This window comes from Anas platyrhynchos, chromosome Z (genome assembly GCF_047663525.1).
Source record: "Anas platyrhynchos isolate ZD024472 breed Pekin duck chromosome Z, IASCAAS_PekinDuck_T2T, whole genome shotgun sequence".
Taxonomy (NCBI): domain Eukaryota; kingdom Metazoa; phylum Chordata; class Aves; order Anseriformes; family Anatidae; genus Anas; species Anas platyrhynchos.
Genome location: NC_092621.1, coordinates 37,730,233 through 37,750,360, shown reverse-complemented (window position 1 = coordinate 37,750,360; position 20,128 = coordinate 37,730,233). Strand labels below are relative to the sequence as shown.

At 38.0% G+C, this 20,128-nt stretch overlaps 1 protein-coding gene across 1 annotated transcript in view; it reads left to right on the top strand.

Moving 5' to 3' along the window:
• The window catches only part of PCSK5 (proprotein convertase subtilisin/kexin type 5), a 265,069-nt gene extending 247,072 nt beyond the window's left edge, over positions 1-17,997 (top strand). The window contains exons 28-37 of the mRNA XM_038169846.2: positions 3,276-3,359; positions 3,907-4,102; positions 5,980-6,197; positions 6,714-6,950; positions 7,484-7,714; positions 10,849-11,026; positions 11,803-12,020; positions 14,165-14,280; positions 15,858-16,044; positions 16,872-17,997. Coding sequence (XP_038025774.1) covers positions 3,276-3,359; positions 3,907-4,102; positions 5,980-6,197; positions 6,714-6,950; positions 7,484-7,714; positions 10,849-11,026; positions 11,803-12,020; positions 14,165-14,280; positions 15,858-16,044; positions 16,872-17,272 — 2,066 coding nt within the window. The 3' untranslated portion in view covers positions 17,273-17,997. The remainder of the gene's footprint in view (positions 1-3,275; positions 3,360-3,906; positions 4,103-5,979; positions 6,198-6,713; positions 6,951-7,483; positions 7,715-10,848; positions 11,027-11,802; positions 12,021-14,164; positions 14,281-15,857; positions 16,045-16,871) is intronic.
• The last annotated feature ends 2,131 nt before the right edge of the window (positions 17,998-20,128 follow it).

The following is a 20,128-nucleotide window of genomic DNA, read 5'->3' as shown; positions in this document are numbered from 1 at the left end:
ACAGTAAACATAAGGATAAAACTAGCTTGGTAGATCTGAAAATGTCATGTATTTGCGCCGCTAATAAAAAAATGTGCAATAGTATAATAACACAATATGATGTTTTTTCATAGTCTACATCACATTTTTAGAGTTTGGGTTGTTCGCAATTCTACATCACAGACAGACAACTTCTACATTTGGAAGTTTCATTTGCAACCAATCATAAGATCTACAGACTGAAAAGAAGTTAAAGGAAAGCTTCTAAGATTCCCAAATACATAATGGTAGCTTTGAGGGGCTGGGGAGGGAAGGTCAAGCAGCTCACAGTGAGCTGTGAATTTTGTTTGTCCTTCTCTGAGACTTTTATTTGTCATGTGTAAGGAACAGTGACAGGTCAGAGCGGATGGCTGAAGTCCCTGAGCTGGCAATTCTTTCTGGTAGCCACCAAACTCTTTCTTTGAAGGGAGGCAATTTTGCCAGGCCAGTAGTTATTTAATTAGTTTTCTTGCTTCATTAGGCAATTTCAATTGTCATACCATGCTGAGCAAATTTTTCACCAATAAGTGGAAGACTTTTTTAAGCCTAAAAATGCCAGTTGAATCTTTCATTTATCACCAGTGCAAAGACCAAGCAAATATATTTTGTGTGACCAATTTTCTTGACAGCTTTGCAAGGCTGTTCTTGGTAAAGCTTGTTCTTGGAAGTAGTGGACACAGGTTTCTGTAGCAAAATACAAATGTTTTGGAATATTTACTATGCAGGAAAAAATATATTTAATATTTTCTTCTTATTTATTCATTTATTCAATAAATGAAATCCTATTTCTAGCCAGTAAGAGCCAGTAAGAACACTGTCACAGGAAAAACTAATTTTAACTGTCCAGAATAATAAATGCATTAATAATAACAATAACAATAACAATAACAATAATAATAGTAAATTTCGTAAAAGGTAGATCAATTAATTTTAAAATGTTCATATTCTACCAGTCGCCCAGCTGTGTCATTTAAGCACTTACATTTCGCCGAAAAGCTTTTAAAGCCTGTCTGCCCGGCAAAAGGTCAGAAGCACAACTGCTTGTGTACGTTCCCCTCTGGTGGAGACTAGCACATACTGCAGAAAGCAGCAAATGCTGCCAAAGAGGGAAATGTTAAATGGAAATAAGAGGTACTTCACTGAAAAAAAATCTTTATTTTTAATTGTAAGGAGTGAAATGTTGTGAAACAATGAGCTAGCTTAAGGTTTCTTTAGTGGTAGTTAACAAGTTGTCTGCTTGACTTTATCTTACTGCTATTTATTTTCTATATTACAAAAATCTCTTGCCAGGATCAAGGTCCTTTTTCATTGGCAACACATACTTAGGTGATATTTCTGGCTTGCTTCTTCCTGCACATAACTGGTACTAAATTACAGCACTTAAAACTGCCCAGCAGGGATTTTCAAAGGAATAAAACATAAGCCTTAGTAAGGTAGCTGGATGTAAAGCTGTTGAGGAGGGAAATTAAAATTTGTATTTGCTACATATTTAGAAAATGTCATTGACAATTTCAGCAGAAAAATCTTGAAGGTTTATCAAAGTGACTGATAGAGCAGCATATGATATAGAACTGCTGGCAGGCATCAGGAACAGAGGGTCAGCCACAGTTTTAGAGGTAAACTGAAAGACATCAACTAAAAACTACAAGCCTGTTCAATATATCATCAATTAAGCAATGTTTGGTTTCAAAGATTGCCAAAAGTCTCTGAAAATAAAAAACTTAGGACATACAGGTCAGTAGGAATCCTCTTGCAAGAGAAGAAAAAGGGCAAAGGTTTCAAAGGCATTCATAATAGGGGAATAGAAAGCCTAAGTACTGCTCAATTCGGTAAAATTTAGACCAAACATGTTGCTTTCTCAGAATATTGCTTATATTCATACTGATGACATGAAGAAGGACACTTGGTAATGATTTTTTCAGTAATTGAGGAAAAAGCTCAAGGAAACTAGGGAATAGTCTCTTTCATGGAGATAGCCATTGCTCTGCTCATTTAGAAGTGCAGTTTTCAATAACAACAATTATCATTACTATACTTATTACTGTTTCTCCTTCTGTTTTGTGCCATGTTGTGTGTGCACATACCCACTTTTCTATCAAGTGACTCTCTGCTGAGTAAAATGTTCAGTGTTTCCACTAGTAGGAAAGAGATCTACATATGACTCCATTTCTCCTCTCTCTTCCTTTTAACCAAAGCATTTGCTTTTATGAATTTCATTCAAAATTTCAGCATTTAAACTTATTTTGTTGTGACAGTCAGAATAAAAAAAAAAAAAGTGAGTGATATCTTATACACTTTTAAGAGACACTGTCAACCAGCCCATCAACTTATAGAAATCACATGTATTTAATTGGCAGGATGAACTGGGTGGGCTGAGATGCTAAGCTCAGTCTGCTCTTTTTATTATTTTTGGTTTCCAGCAAAATTAAAAGGTTACTGTCTTGTGTCCACTGGCCCACTATTAATTTTTCATCAATCTTTCATTATACCATTGTTATGTCTGCTTGGATCAAAGCACAGAATTGCACAGTGAGACAAAAAACAAAATTTCTGTGTATTTAGTACAGTCCTCAAATCTCCTTGGCATTGAATAAAGTATATTCAAAGCATAACCAAGGTCTTAGCTTCCCAGAGGCATAAAAATTCAATTAGACACACAGCCAGAGTCCTTCTTTTAGAGGGAAATAGGAGGCAATAGCACTGGGCAGAATAATTTTACCAATCATCTTTCCAAATATTGATATTGCTCCTTTTCCTTCTCCGAGTTTTCTCCTTTAGATACAAAGTGAGGGTGTTTGGCAACCAGCTAGTAGAAAGTCTCCATGAAAATACATTGCTACAAGTCCCCAAAATTTACATACTTTCCTCCTCTTCCTGCTCATAGTCTTTTTGGACTACAGATCAGAAACTGATTTTGGATCACTACACTGAAACTAGTAACGTTAAGCTAAAGTGTTGTCCTCGTTTCCTGTGAGTAGTTCAGAACAGTGTTTTAATGAATCTCAAAATAATATTTATGTTTTACTCTATTACAATTCCTATTTTATTGTTTAAGAGTGTGGAGCTGAATACAATCATCAATTTGTCCAAGTTAGAGAATTCCAAAAACTCAAACATACATTGTAATTTTGGCTTAGGAAAAGTCATAGGAAACAGCCCTTCAAAGGTGAGGATTCCCTCCCTGTTGAACAACAACAGAAACAACAAAAAATGTTGTAAGACTGTCAAAAACAGAACTTGTATTCTTTTTATTCCAGATGAAAATAAACAGTTACAATCTTGTGATCCTTCATGCAGGACCTGTGGCAAATCTGCTAAAGTGTGTACTTCATGTCCAGAAGGTAAGAGACTTCCTCTTCTTTGGGTTTTGCAAAAGGTTAAAATATTTTGTGTCTTACACAATTCAAGGGAATATTTTCATTCATTGTCATTCATTGATTGGCAGCTTAGGTAATCAGATAATCAGCAGCTGAAGTTAAGGAAAGCTGAAGCTAGGAAACAAGCACATGCCTTTAGAAATAAGGGGAAAAAAAAAAAAAAAAAGAGAGAGAGAGAGAGAAAAGAAAAAAAAAAAAAAAAAAAAGTGAAGTAGAAGTTGAACCTATTCTCTTTTTTTCATGTTGTAGACATGATGCAGGAATTACTGAACAGGGATTTATTCAGGAAGATACTAGATAATCCTGATGATTCTTCCTAACCTTAAATTTTAGTGAAGGATGAGCAAAATACTTTGGGAAATGACTTAGAGAATGTTTTATTCATCTTTTTAGACACCAAAAATTCAAATTTACAGGAAGATTAAAGTATTTTTTATAGCCGTCCAAGACAGGAATTTCTGGGTATAGTTCTAACTGGTACTTTTCCCCACCTGGGTTGCTCTTTTGTCAGGAAATTTTCTTATCCATGACACGTGTGTCTCTCAGTGCCCTCAACAAACTTTTGCCAATGTTGAAAGTGGAAAGTGTGAGATGTGCATGGACAATTGTGAGGTGTGCTCCAACCTCTGGAACTGCCAGAAGTGTCAGGGTGAACAAGACCAGCCCTTCTTTCTCCACAAAGGCAGATGCTTACAGGAATGCCCTGAGTAAGTAGCTCCTGTCACGACTGCTCCTTATTTCCTCACTGTGCTGCTTCTTGTCATAGCTTAGATCCATCTACCTTAAGCTTTCAAGGTAGAGCTTAATGTAACCTTACCTACGAGAGACTGCCACAAGGTAAAAGTCATTTTCAGCTTGCCTGAGTAAACAGCATTCTCTATGGTTCAGAGGAGAAGTGAAAAAAGAAGTGGAAGGAAAACTATACAGGAAATGCTGTTACAGATGGTCCCACTGACTTCAGTAATGCCACAGTGCTTTCAGCTATACTTTGGGGTGACTGGCAGTAAGCCTCCAGTTCTTCTCCTAACCTTTTCTCAGAGTATGGGTGTGAACCCACAGGGTGGATGTCTCAGAGTGCTGATATGGAAATATAGTGCCTAGTGAGGGATGTCTCTCCTTGGCTTACATCCCTTGCTTTTCCTCTAACAAATTAAATTCAAAAAGATTTCCATTTGATTGCAATGTCTTGGAACAGGCAGTTGACTGTATCAGGTTCTCCTGTTGTCTCTGCTTTCATCGTCAGCATTCGTCACACCTAAATATATACATAAAAACGGTGCTATGCAGTATGAAGATCCTGTTTGGTTAATCTTTCTCTTAAGAAAAATGTCCAGCTTCTGCTTTTCTTATGACCAAAACAAATTCTTTGGCAGTACTTTCCTGCTAACTTTATCAAGTAAGTCAATAAGGGCCACTGGAGCAGATTCCGACCACCATGCTTCAGGGCAAATGCAAAGTAGCTACACTAAAATCTACTCTAGTCCAGAAAAAAAAATATATATATAAAACAAAAACTCTGTCAAAAAATCAAAGTAATATTTTGGTGACAATATGTTTGTTTTCAGCATTCATTAGCTACTTTTATCCTGCACAGTTTTAGTATAACACAATTAAACCTTTTCATACATCATCACCCTTTTCAGTTGCTATTACCCTAATTTTTTTCCAAATTCCAGGCTATAAATAATGTCTTTCCAGGCATCATTCAGCAAAGTTTGCTAGACTTAAACTCTGATTTCAGCCTCTGACAAAGTTCTTCTTAATTACTCTCCACTGAGGCAGAGTACTAAGGAAGGATTTTTTTTAGTGTTTGTTTGGAACCTTGAGCGTATTGTGAGTGATGGAAAGGGTTGACTTGTTGCACTGATAATTTCTGACAGAGGATGTTGAAAGACTGAGCTAGAAGTGTACTTGAGACTGGAACAAGAGAAAAGGCTGAGAAATAGTTGCAGAATTATGACAAAGGTCAGGAGTAAAAATGAGGTAAGATAAGAACAGATGGCAGGAACAGCTCTTCTATTTTTTCTCTAGCCTTTCTCCTAACATATCTCCCCAGCCCGTTTTTGGAAAAGTCACAAGTCACCTCTGGAAAGGAGAGGACTTTCTTCCCCACTTCTCCTGCCCCAGCCAGGGTTATTAATGTGAAATACATGTTCTACATTCTAAGTCAACTTCTGTATTTTTAATCAATGTCTGTATATATATGGATTAGCAATCACCTAAAAGCACAAACTTGTTTCTTACTGTATCTTCTAATATTTTGGTCTTAACAGTTTGTTTGTTTTTTCTTGGGGCAAACCAAGAAAACAGTGGGAAAGGAAGTCCAGCATCCCTTAGAGTAGGTACAAAATGAAGGGAAGGCCTCCCTTCATGGTACTAACATGCATGTTTTCTGCTTGCAGTCATAGGGGATGTAATCAAGTAGAGAACAGGCAACTGGCTTGAGAAACCTGTTTGATCCACTGAATTGAGTGTGCCGGGAATGTCACATAGTCTCACATATGCTTACGATTATTACAGCCTGGACTGTTTGATAAATGTACACTGACCAACACTTTGTTTTGTGATTGTTTTCACTCAATAGGGGATACTTTAATGATTCTGGGACTTGCAAGAAATGCAGTGAATCCTGTAAGACATGCGTGGGAAATGCCATGAAGTGTCAGTCCTGTGAAAGTCCTTTGCTTCTGGAGCAGTGGGAATGTAAACCAACCTGTTCAGAGAGACATTTTGCCTCTGATGGAATCTGTAAACACTGTCCCGAAATGTGCCAGGACTGCATTCACAGTGAAATGTGCAAAGGTATTACAAACAACTGTTTGTGACTTGGCTTAAATCTATCTAGATCTGTCTAGAAGCAGACTGATAGAAACACAGACCCAACAAAGTTATCTGTAAGAAGAAGAAAAAAAAAGGGAAAGAAAATAAAGTTGTTTCACATTGCTTTCCTTGTTCCTGTTGTCTGTCAGAGATTTATATTTTTTTGATGCTGATTTAGTGTATCTGTGCCTACTTACATACATACATACACCACAGTGAAATAAGAATGTTTCTTTCCCAGTTTGGTTGAACATTAAATCTCTTTGTCATTTTTACAAATGACTACTCATGGTGAAGAATGAACTTCTCTAATGAAGCATATCTAGTTGGAGAGGAAGAGTTAGAAGAGAAAGAACTACCTTCCCGAACTGTCCACTTATCTCCTGTTGTGACATGCACTGCAGGGTTTGGGGTTTCCTAGGATTTCTTCACTCTTTCACCTACTGAAGTCAGAATTAGCTGCCCTTTTTCTTACCTGATGTTTGTTGTTCTCTGTAGAATGCATGGATGAGTTCCTCCTGCATGAAGGGAAGTGTGTGGAGGACTGCCCTTCCCAATTCTATGCTGAAGACAAACACTGCTTTCCCTGCCATAAAGACTGCAAGGATTGTGATGGACCAGACGCAGATGATTGTACTGAGTGTGCCATCAGCTACTTTGTCCTTTACGGTGGCATGTGTTTTCAGGCCTGTCCCGAAGGGACTTATTATGAAAAAGAGACAGAAGATTGTCAAGGTTGGTAGCTGTTGTTTTCTCCAGAATGGCACTGAGATACAAGTAAACTGGCTAAAGATTCCTACAGGACCTGAGAGTGATGGCTATGGCTGTCAGTGTCCTGAAAATTGAGAGAATAGCATGGCAGGGGAAAAAAAAAAAAAAAAAAAAAAAAAACAGCTTAGAAAATCAGCAAAAAAGATAAAGTAAAAATAAGATAAAATCCAGAGACAGAGATATCAAAGCCAGATGTGTTCAATGTTACTAGCAAACTAATCAACTATTCTGGTAAAACACTGAGTATAGTAGGAGGCAGTATGTTGCAAATCACTGTTCAGCAAAAAGCAGTGCCAGCGCAAAAGGAAACCTGAGGAACTGTCTGCATAAGTCTGAAAATGATAAATGGTTTGACTATATAGGAACAGATGTTTTTCTTAATTTCCCTCAGCCTCTCACCCCCAGATGAAGGATGTTCCTTGGCAAACTTGAAGTTGAAACAATAATTTGAAAATGTAACAAGAAATGATGACTTTCCTACTGTTTGTGCCTTCCAGCATGCAATAGGACATGCCAGACTTGTTCGTCTTCTGCTGCCTGCCTTACTTGCAGAAATGGCCTGATCCTGAGCCACAACGGGCACTGTGTGGCACCTGGATACTGTTCTCATACTGAATACTATGACCAGAAAACTCAGACCTGCAAGCTTTGTCATAAGAAATGCTTTCGTTGCTCAGGACCAACTGAACACCAGTGTCTTGGCTGTGCAAATAACCGCTACCTTCTCAGTAAGTGTCTTGATCCTCCTTGTAGACTTCATTCTACATGAAGAACATGAAATAATCAAGTTTCCATCACATTCATTAAATATGTAGGACGGCTTCAGACAATCTACACATTTCAAAGTTGACTTGACAAGTAGATGACCTGTGCAGTGACAACTACTTTTTGCAGGGCTACCTGGAAAACTCTTCAAGAGACTGGGAAAAATTATCATTCTGGTATCTGCCACTCACCGGGGCCAAAGGAAGTCTAAGTAGCAGCAAAGCCCGTGGTTCAACAGAACTTTTTTTTTTATTCACTCATATTTACTGTCACTCTTGCTTCCTAGAATGGAATTAAAAAGAAAAAGTCTAGAGGAACAAATTTATAACTTTTTTTTTTTTTTTTTTTTGTAAGCTAACAATTTTCATGTTTGGCTTGTTTAATCCCTGCAGATACCTGCTGAGCAAAGAAATAATTAAACAGAACTGATAAAAATTTGTCCCTGGATCACTAGAACAGTCTCTAGTGGATGGCTGAGATACAAAACTACTTTCCTTTTCTGAGTTTGGGGAAAAGACTGTGTTGTTTCAGGAACAAATTGGTAAAAAGCATAAGATACCAGAATTTAAACTTCACTTCTTTGCATATTTAAAAAAGAAAAAAAAAAATCAAAATGATATTTCATTCAGGAAAAATCTAAAGAAAGCTTGAAGTGAAGATGACTCTAAGCTGTTTGAGTCTAATCTGATAAGATGTTCATTCTTAAATTTCTGAGGTCTTGTGTCAGACCTGTTTTCATACGTACACACTCAGCAGTTTTATATGATTACTATTGATAAATATAGTTATCAATAGTTCCATTGTAATGACAATTACAATGGAAATATGTAAATAAACAATATAGAGTGTACAAAGATCAAAGACAGAAAGACAGGAAGGAAGGAAGGAAGGAAGGAAGGAAGGAAGGAAGGAAGGAAGGAAGGAAGGAAGGAAGGAAGGAAGGAAGGAAGGAAGGAAGGAAGGAAGAAGAAAAAGAAAGAAAGAAAGAAAAAAGAAAGAAAGAAAGAAAGAAAGAAAGAAAGAAAGAAAGAAAGAAAGAAAGAAAGAAAGAAAGAAAGAAAGAAAGAAAGAAAGAAAGAAAGAAAGAAAGAAAGAAAGAAAGAAAGAAAGAAAGAAAGAAAGAAAGAAAGAAAGAAAGAAAGAAAGAAAGAAAGAAAGAAAGAAAGAAAGAAAGAAAGAAAGAAAGAAAGAAAGAAAGAAAGAAAGAAAGAAAGAAAGAAAGAAAGAAAGAAAGAAAGAAGGGAGGGAGGGAGGGAGGGAGGGAGGGAGGGAGGGAGGGAGGGAGGGAGGAAGGAAGGAAGGAAGGAAGGGAGGGAGGGAGGGAGGGAGGAAGGAAGGAAGGAAGGAAGGAAGGAAGGAAGGAAGGAAGGAAGGGAGGGAGGGAGGGAGGGAGGAAGGAAGGAAGGAAGGAAGGAAGGAAGGAAGGAAGGAAGGAAGGAAGGAAGGAAGGAAGGAAGGAAGGAAGGAAGGGAGGGAGGGAGGGAGGGAGGGAGGGAGGGAGGAAGGAAGGAAGGAAGGAAGGAAGGAAGGAAGGAAGGAAGGAAGGAAGGAAGGAAGGAAGGAAGGAAGGAAGGAAGGAAGGAAGGAAGGAAGGAAGGAAGGAAGGAAGGAAGGAAGGAAGGAAGGAAGGAAGGAAGGAAGGGTGGAAGGAAGGAAGGGTGGAAGGAAGGAAGGAAGGAAGGAAGGAAAAAAGAAAGAAAGAAAGAAAGAAAGAAAGAAAGAAAGAAAGAAAGAAAGAAAGAAAGAAAGAAAGAAAGAAAGAAAGAAAGAAAGAAAGAAGGGAGGGAGGGAGGGAGGGAGGGAGGGAGGGAGGGAGGGAGGGAGGGAGGGAGGGAGGAAGGAAGGAAGGAAGGAAGGAAGGCAGGGAGGGAGGGAGGGAGGGAGGAAGGAAGGAAGGAAGGAAGGAAGGAAGGAAGGAAGGAAGGAAGGAAGGAAGGAAGGAAGGAAGGAAGGAAGGAAGGAAGGAAGGAAGGAAGGAGAAAAAGAAAGAAAGAAAGAAAGAAAGAAAGAAAGAAAGAAAGAAAGAAAGAAAGAAAGGAAAGAAAGAAAGAAAGAAAGAAAGAAAGAAAGAAAGAAAGAAAGAAAGAAAGAAAGAAAGAAAGAAAGAAAGAAAAGAAAGAAAGAAAGAAAGAAGGAAGGAAGGAAGGAAGGAAGGAAGGAAGGAAGGAAGGAAGGAAGGAAGGAAGGAAGGAAGGAAGGAAGGAAGGAAGGAAGGAAGGAAGGAAGGAAAGAAAGAAAGAAAGAAAGAAAGAAAGAAAGAAAGAAAGAAAGAAAGAAAGAAAGAAAGAAAGAAAGAAAGAAAGAAAGAAAGAAAGAAAGAAAGAAAGAAAGAAAGAAAGAAAGAAAGAAAGAAGGAAAGAAAGAAAGAAAGAAAGAAAAACGTGTCTTTGCCCACTTATAACCTAAGCAGCAAAATTATGAAGAGAAGTTAGACAATGAGTAATCACATCTCTCTTAGCATAGTGCACTTGCATTTGTTTGAATCAGCCCTAACTTCTCATCCCAGATTTCTATCCTGCTAATGATGCTCTGGTATCTCAGTGAAACAATGAGATGTGCCTGGTACATTTGGCAGTATTGGAGGCATTTATTCCCATAACACAAAGCAGCAGTTACACACAGGTGTAAAAACCAATGAACAAATGTCATTAAATCTCAGAGTTACCATCAGATTAATCATATACACAGAATTCAATTAGTCTGACACTTAAGAGTGAAAAAAAAAATTTTTTTTTGAAAAAAAATGGTTATGCCAATAGCAAGTTTCTTCATTATTATTTCTCCTTTTTCATATTCTGAACAAAATCACAGCTGTTCATTATTATGATTATGCATTTATCTTGCCTAAAGATAAGTAATTTTCTGTTCTGAAGAGCCTGCTAATTTACATGAAGCACAGAAATGAGGATGAACTGACAAGGTTTAGAAGAACAAACAAATGTTACAATGTCCCAATGTCCCCTTTTTTTTTGCTCTCATATAAGTGCTAACAGCATGTCCTGCTAGAGAGTTTGCTCTAGCAGAGCTGTAAGTTAATTCATAACAGCAAATGTTGATGTTGAATATTACCTGATATTTTGCATTGCTGTTTGTGCAGATACAACCTGTGTTGAAACATGCCCAGATGGATATTATGCTGACAGTGACGAGGGATGGTGTTCCCCATGCCACAGTGCCTGTGCTACCTGCAATGGAAAGCACAGCTCACAGTGCCTTTCCTGCAAACCAGGCTGGTACAGACAAGGAAAAGGATGTGTAAACCAATGTCCATCAGGGTAAGGTCCTAAATCTTTAGCTAAGAGCTACATCACATACAGTACTTGGAGAAATTAGATCATTCTGCCCTATTCTATTTTAGAGTCACACAGAACTGAATTACATTTCTGGGTGAAAATTTCTTATGTTATTCCAGTATAGAGGTGGTAGAAAGCATCCCCTCACAGCTTAAAACTAGAAAATTTGTTACTAAATTGGGAACAGCATGATCTGATGTGGGCATTCTCACACTCTGAGGATACTCTGAGGTTATACAGAACAGTGTGAAGCAGAATAAATACGCTAAATTATCCCCTCAAGTCAGCTTGAGAAGAGTAAGTGCAACTTGCTTCAGGCATGCTTGCAGGCTCCACTTAACCTGGATGAGATTACTTTTGCATTAAGTAAATGCTTAAAAGATCATAATAAAAACAATGATTAAAACATCTTTTAACTGAGGACTCAAAATTCTAGGTAGTAACTTCATTAATATGAATTCATTTAATTTTAAAATGTGAATACTTCGAGCTCTTGTGGCTATGTCACAAAAATTCAAACCTAGAACATGGAGTTATGATTTGTGGCTCAGGTCCATTTTGTTCTGCGGTAAGTACAATCATTAAATTCAGTTATTATGCCACTACATTTGAAGTCTGTAATGACCATCTCAACACAGCCACAGTGCAGCTATTCCTCTTTTCCCTTTGACTGCATAGCTTCAGTGAACCAACTGATCCTCTGTTGGTATCGTCTGGCTAAGCCTGTTTGTTGAGTTGATCTGTCTGATCTGTTTCAGATATTTTGCACAAAACTCCACTGGATCATGTGAGCGATGCCACAAGGGCTGTAAGGAGTGTATGGGGCCTCAACAGACAGACTGCCTTTACTGTGATACATATTTCTACCTGTTGCGCTCCAAGAACCAATGTGTTAGCTCTTGTCCTGAATATTACTATGAAAACAAGGTTGACAATGTCTGTGAAAGATGCCACCCATTCTGTCGAACTTGTGAAGGTAAAAAAAAAAAATTCTGCTTTGACAAAAAAGGGATTATCAAAACCACTGTCAAGGATTGTCAAGGCACCTGCCATCCCTTTTCTTTTTCTCCTTCTGCTCCAAGATTTGGAAACATGTCATGCAGAGGCATGCCATGCATAGTCCTACCAACACATCAATGATCTCAGTAGCTGCAGAGGGTGGCAAGCCCTCTACAGAAGCTGCCAGCTTCCCCCAGACCCTAGGGTCACTCACTTTGTTGGAGATTCCATGCTGCCACATTACCTTTAAAGTATTGATTGACCGAGATCAAAACAAGGATATGAATCCGACCAAGCTCCCCACAGGGCTGCCTGCATGCACAGAGTGCAAGTCTGAAAGCAGACACACAACGGGAGGGCTGGGACTGAGTCCCCAGCAACGGGAAACAAACCAACAGCAGTAATTAAGTATTAAGTCAGCCAGGCGTCTCTCAAAGATGCTCATCCACTTCAAAATAAAAAGGCTCTGTCGCATACAGAGCTAGGCCCTCCCTGTTTCTTGCACAAACACTGAATAATATCTCACTCTTTGAGTTAACCTGCTATGTGTTACTCTGTGAAAGCCAAGTAATTTAAATCTAACCACAGACCTTTACAGACTGTAAAGGAAAGAGAAAAAAAATCAAAAGCTTGCAACACTTAAAATAAGAATAAGGCCATAAAGAATATCTTTAGGGTGGAAAAAAAAGCAGTGTGATGTCTGCTGTTTTTAATATGGTTAAGTATTTTTCAAACTTTACTTTGGGAGACCATCTGTTTTGCTCTGTGACACACTTACACATTCAGTCTCTTCCCTAAATTATACTGCATCAGATTCAGGACAGGGCAGCATTAATCTCGTTGGACCCATTTGTTGTACTACTGTACATGAGTGTTATCTGATGACAGCTAGCATGTGCCACTCTGCAGCTCAGACTACACCATACTGCAACATATCAAAATAGTTTTGGATAGTGGATCAATTGGATAGCACAGATGGCTAATTGCAACATAGCAATACTTAAAATTGTGGAAATCACTCCAAGACTGAAGCCATCTTCAAGAACTATCAAAGCGTAACTGCATAACAACATTATAACAAATAACAGAAATAGTTTGGCTCAGACTTGGGACAAAAATAGTGTCATTTTAATTTCCAGACTACTTTCAGTCATTGATTTTTACTTTATTCATGATAAATGTTACAGAAGAGAATTTCTGTTGTAATTAAAGAGACACTAAGATAAAAAAAGCAAGCTTATGATTCTAAACAACAAATATTAGATGTTCTGAAATGTATCTGCATTGCTGAGATACAGGCAAAAAAGTAATACGGTGTCTCTTGTTTCTCAAGACCATGTAGGTAAACCCTGCATTGGTCAGGAAAACAAATCAAAACAAACACACATAGTAAATTTGCTGAGTCATGGAAGGTTGCTAACTTCACCTGTTTAGCTTCTGCTGACAAGAAGTACTAGCATTTACATTTTCTTCCTTTCAGACAGTGGCAGAAAAAGTTGCAGGGAACTGGACAGATGCATTTTAATACGTGAATCTTAACATATGAAAAAACATTCACTTCAGTGTTTCACAGAAACATTACAGGCAGCATCTGCTTTCAAAAAAGACTCACAGAAGACACACAAAGTGCATGTGATGATCTCTTTGCACCTAGTGAAGAACTTTTTTCCTACACAACTAAAAAAATTATTTTGCTATTTAAACATAAATGTACTTTGATTCATTGTGGTTTGAAAAAGGCTAACTAGTAGGCCAAATACTTACTGGTTTTGCGAGGAACATTTGGCTAAGGTTTCCCACAACTTTACTTTAGAACACTGATCTAATTGATCCTACTGAGCACCTGAGCTTCCCTGTAAAACTACATCTTAGTAAAACTATATTCTAGTCATCTTTTCGTGAATATCAAAACACGAAAGAAAAATACACTTCAAGCACTAGGTCTAAGCTCTTTAATAGCATTTTAATACTGGCTTCTTCAAACTGTACTCCCTACTGCTGATTCTTGAAGATGACAGGTATCCCTTTTCTTTGGTGGTGGTGGTGGTGAGAATATTTTTAAAATGAAGATAGATGACAATATTTCCTGGTCTAATACTGTTGGTTTATTTTCCTTTCTAGGGAAGGAAGCATTCAGCTGCACATCTTGTGTGTGGAGCTACAGTTTGTTAGGTGGAATGTGCAACTCAGACTGTTTTGTAGGTAGCTACAAAGTCGAAGATGTGTCAGGACAAGAGGTAATATTTGTAGGCATTGTTTCCTGTGATTAGCATGCTGAACTTCAACTTCTGAACACAACACAAAAACAGAATGTTCTTCCCTAAGTTTTCAAGGCTTCTTGTCTTAAAATATGCTTACTTTTTTCTTCTGTTGATAGGGGAAGTATTGTTTCTCTTTTGGTCTCTCTCTACTGTAGAGTAATTCTCTACCAGTAAATACAAAGACACTACTTTGGCAAAGATGATACCAAAGCTATGTGAACAAAATCAGCTACATTTATAACAGGGCATTTCTTTTCTTCAAGTATAACTGAGACTTCCCTGGTGTTTTCTGCTGCTTTGTTTGTAAGAAATCACATCACATTCCTGATTGACAACAATGCTAGTAGAAATCTCTAGTGAAAAGAGAGGCTGAAGTTGACAGACCTGTATGTTGAGCAGAGTAGGACCACAGCTAGGTCTGAGTCTGTGCCACAAGTCTGGGCACTCCTGCTTCAGGCTTCTATACCAACTACCTCCCAGAGTTGTTTATTCATGAATATAGCAGCATGGCAAGCCAGCTGGCCTGGGATGCTGCATACTATGAAGTCTCTGGCCTGAAATTTCCTGTAGCAGAACTGCTGCATAACTGTGAACCTGAAAAAACAGCCTAACAGCTGAAGACCACAGAGGTCCACAGTTTTTGAAAGGGCTTTGACTGTCCAGACCAACTGCTATGACCCCACATCTTTTCCAAGCTCTTAGATTCAGAACAAGCAGCCCTCTGCAGCAAGCAGAGATCAAGACTGATGAAAGGTTATTGGTGTTTCCAGATCCTCATACTGAGTATGTGATCCTGGATCCAAGACAGAAAAACAGATAATTTTTCCCAGTAGGCCAGGAAATGCAAACACTGGAAGCCCTGAATTACCTGACCTCAGAGCTTACTGAGAAGTGGATATGACAGTGACAAGCTCCAGTTGTCTTTGTACATGGAGGTTCCCAAAAGCCTCTCTGGAATTTGAGAAGAGTTTCTGAATCTAAGACATTTCTGTTAAACAGAACCAACGCAATCTAATAAGAATTTGCTTTGCTAGAAATTTGTCACCCAGCTTTACTTCTTATTTCTGCTCCTTCCCATGCTGCAAAAGGAATTTATTCTCTCATCATTCCCCACCTCTCATCCCCCCAAATATTTCGTCTGGTTTCTCACATCTCAGTTATTTTTAATTATGTTCTTGAATATGTTCTTGAAGGCTACTTTAAATGCATTAGTGCCAAAGAACCACAAATCTGCCAGTATGGGTCTAGCAAAACAAAAATACATTCTGACCAGAAAACTTACAGTTCAAATGAATTTTAGATAGCTCTCTAGCTAGGTCACATCCCTAACTAAGCTCCTACAACACTTTATTCCCCCTCCCTACAAGCAGATCACTGAGAACCTAGGAGGTAGGAACTAAACATCAATTTTCCTACTCCCTACTCAATTTTACAATTGACACCCCTGGTGTCCAGACATGACCACCCAGACAGTGAGTGACAGCACAGACCTGTCAGGTGAGGTCCAAGGGAGCTGAAAAGAAAGGCATGTTCTTTGTGTTCTGTGTCTGAAGGAGGATAACCCCAAGTGTGAGAGCTGTGACAGCACATGCACAGAGTGCAAGGGACCCGGGCCTCTCAACTGCACCGTCTGCCCAGCCGGCGCGCAGCTCTACCTCGAGGAAGGCCGCTGCCTGCCCTGCTGCAGGGACCCTGACCCAGAACCCATCCTGGAGTGCTGTGACTGCAGTGAAACGCAAGGTAAGACCACCCCAAAGGGCAGCTGAGCTGCTCGTGTGCTTAATTTGGACATTTAGAAATGGAAAAAAATGTAGACTGACGCTTAGAAATGAAAAGTGGAAAACAGCAAAAATGCACTGCTGAGCTGCAAGTACCTGGTGTATTTGTACAGCTCCATCACTAGAATAGAAATGCTTTACCCAAATAACATTAATTGCAACTGACATGGCAGTTACTCTCACCTACATGTATTGTGCCAAATGGCCACACATAAAGCAGTTGACTGGGACATGCTTCCTTCAGTGGATAGCAAACAATATGGACCCATTCTAAGCTCGTCATGTCAAAATCACACCGTTGACTTCTAAATAGCTACAGCATTTCATACAAGGGACAACCTGTAGGTTGGAAAAAAATGTTTTTATTAGACCAAACTGATACAATTTCGAAAAACACTCAAAGCACACAACTTGTCATTAAATTATCCTAGCAGCCAGAAAGTTAAAAAGCATAAATACAACAGGGGTGTGCTATATTTCTTGCCTAGGCTTACAGAGTAGGTTTGTGTTTGTGTGCCTATTAGCATTTCTGTTTCTTTCTGGTTACTCCTAATCTAATAAAGAATTGTAGCTGTCCCAAGAGCCTTGCTTACCTCCTCATACCATCACAGCCAGAAGAACGTAATTGAGGTACTGAACAGGTAAGGTATTTAGCCAAACACATTTTAAAATGTAAGCAGGCCTTAATGTTGTACTGGGTCTTTTAAAAGAGACACTCAACCCCACCCCCTGTTACACACGTATACACACAACTTCATTTACTCTTTTTTATTTTATTGCTGTTGTCAGATGATTGTGTATTGCGGACCACTCAACCACCTGCAAGCAAAAGCAAAACCTCTTTCTTTGTCATTACCTCAATTTTGCTTCTTCTTGTCATTGGAGCCATTGTAGTCATCTGGAGAAAATCAAAATCCAAAAGACATGCTGTCGAGAAAGGTGGGTATGAGAAGCTGACAAATCACTCCAAAGTCCTTCCTTCCTACATGAGCAACTACCGCGAGACCACGAGCTATCAGGAAGATCAAGTGATTGAGTACAGGGATCGAGATGTTGAAGATGATGATGAAGATGATATCGTATATATGGGCCAGGATGGCACAGTGTATCATAGATATCGATATGGACTTTTGGAGGACGATGAAGAAGATGAGCTTGAATATGATGATGAAAGTTATTCATTTAGATAACTCTCTACTAACTTAGAGTTTTTCTGCTCTGCTCTTCTGCTTTTCCTATTAAATTACAGCATTCTAGTTAAGTATGTTTAGTTACTTCTTTTCATGCTGATCTTAAGACTGTAGCTTACAATTATTGTGAGAGCAGAGTGATTTCTAAAAACATTTTTTCCTGAAGCTTTACAGAAATCCTTGTTAGGCTTTTAAGTAACACTCCAGATGTAGGCTGGTGAGGAGATTACATTTATGTGCATTTGCATGGACAGCAAATCCTTTCCTGATGTGTATGTGTGTGCATCACAACAAACACAAACATCTATCCAAACTGTGCATACACACTTTCTGCGAACTTTGCCACTCTCTACTAAAAATGTGCAGATATAAATAAGATAGTTTTATTTAACAACATGACAAATGTCACTGTGGTAGGGTGCCAGTAGTTTACTACATTGTGATTATAGTTGTGTAGCAATTTGTAATAGCATATGCAAGTTTCCTGATTTTAGCCAGATTCTCTTCACTGATATCATCTGGTACATCTGCACTGCTCAAAGCCAACACATTTCTCCTAATAATCTTGGAACATACTTCCCAGTGAAATTGTGCATCTATAACATGATTTTTAAGACCTGCAATTGTGACTACTACAGGTAACTTCACTGCAGCCCCAGTTTGTATGAGAAGGAAAAAAAAAAAAAAAAAAAAAAAAAAAAAAAAAAAAAAAAAACACTAAAATACTTTATATATCAACCTCTGATTAATCCTTATTAGAGCATTTGTTAAATAATCTTTTATTGTACACGCGGGCTTCTTGGTTTACTGCAAAGGGAAATATTGTCTATAAGCACAGACAAAATAGGATTCCTTCTGTCTTTCAACTACCTTCTCAGCTACAAGAGATTTAAACTGTTTATTCAAGCAACTTTTCCATTTCTGCCGTAAATGCCTCAAGGATGGTCAAACGATGTCAAAGGGGATAATTTGTACTTATTTAGAAATGTAATTTAAAGGAACACAGCAATGTGATTTTTTTTTCAATCACTACAGAAATGCAATGCATTGTACTAAAGAAAAGGATGCTTTTCATGGCCCTTTACTGTGAAAGAATAAATTATTTGCACAAAACCATCTTGAAAATGCTGTTATTTGTCAAGTTGCTCTCTCTGAGCTCCTTTAGACTTCCAATAAGAATTAGCTCCAGACCTGTAAATCAATTACAGTTAGTGTCTGCAAATGAATTGTGTGAGAATACTTGATTATTATGGATTGATATCTAAGAGGTATTTTTTGTATAAGGTATTTCTAAAGACACGAGGATCTTTCCATTTCTAAGTTCAAGGTTCTAAGGACAAGTCCATTGTCACCACTTTGAATTTAATCTTTTAATCATTGCACCTTCAGTAAGAGAAAGGCATTCAAAGTCATGTCCTTTCACAAAGGCCCTCCAAAAAAGGATTTTTATTTATCAAAAGCTCTACAACAGTAAGGTACTTTAGAAAGATGCATTTTATTTGTCACTGTCTCTGGAGAAATTCTGAAGGAAAAAAAAAAGGTAAAAAGTGAAAAATCAGACTGAAAGGTCATATTAAAAGAAAAACTTTGTTTAATCCTGCTCTCTACACTTGTTTGGATTAAGTTGTTTGGATTATGCTGCTATTATTGATTTATAACTATTTATATTATTAATGATTTTATTAGTCATTATTAATGATTTATGTTAATTATTTATATTTATGATTTATAATGATTTATATATAAATCATATATATGATTTACAATTGTAGGAATTTGCTTTGAATACCTGAACTTTCCCCATCATGTTTCAAAGGCTTAAACCTAACTATATCTGAGCAGTTTGAAATCACTCTGCTAGATATAGCAAGCTTTTTTTGCATGTGATCTCAGTAACATCTCTATCATTTTTATGAGCAGTTTCATTTATTTAAAATTGTCCTGAATGGCTAAAAATACAAATAAACCACAAAGACAGCTCTTTCTGCTATGTTCTCCTCCACCCATCAGAGTTCCTCTTGGAATATTTTTCTTACCAATATAGTTCAAAACACAAACCTGCTACAGGATATTTTTCACTCAACTTTTCCCTAATTAATTTTCTTTTAATCCACCTCAATTCCTGTTATCTTTGGTTAAACTTCTCTCTTTCTTGCTTCTCAAGCCTTCTTTCCTTCTCAAGGCCTTTGGTTTCTCTGTACCTTCTTTGCCCTTCTCATTTATCCATTGAGTTTCTGAAGTCCTTCACTCTTCTCTGATTACTTGTATTTTATTTGCCTTTCTGCTAGGCAACTATTTCTCATTACCCTATCAGTAGTAAAGCTCTTTCCACAACATCTTGTAAAGATCCTATCCCCTATATAGTTTTACAACCCACTGACCCCTCATGTAATCCAGCAATTTGATTTCAAAGGAAGGTGTATGTTACCAGCGTTCTTTCCACACATAAATAGAAAAAAGTTTTCTCTTCCATGACTTCATCCTGATTTTTTGCTAGAAAGGGAGTGAAGGCAAGTGCATTGGAGGAGTTCAAGTATCTTGGGTCCCAGGACTCCTTCCTCTACCGGCTATTTCCTGACCAGACTACATTTTCATGGTATACCACACATTTACTCCTGGGTCTTACATGACAATTGCACAACTGGCTGAAAACTCAGACTGGAATTTTGAGCTAAAGATAGAAATCAAAATAAGAAACTGAATCACATAAGTAACTGTTAGAAGTTGGGTTGTGGGCAGGAGGCAGAATAGACTAGTACTAACTATAGATTTTTCATCTCCCCATAACATCTTAATGTGTATGTGTAGTTTCAAGCCTGAACTTTGAGTAACAAGATGCTCCTGATGAGGAACAAA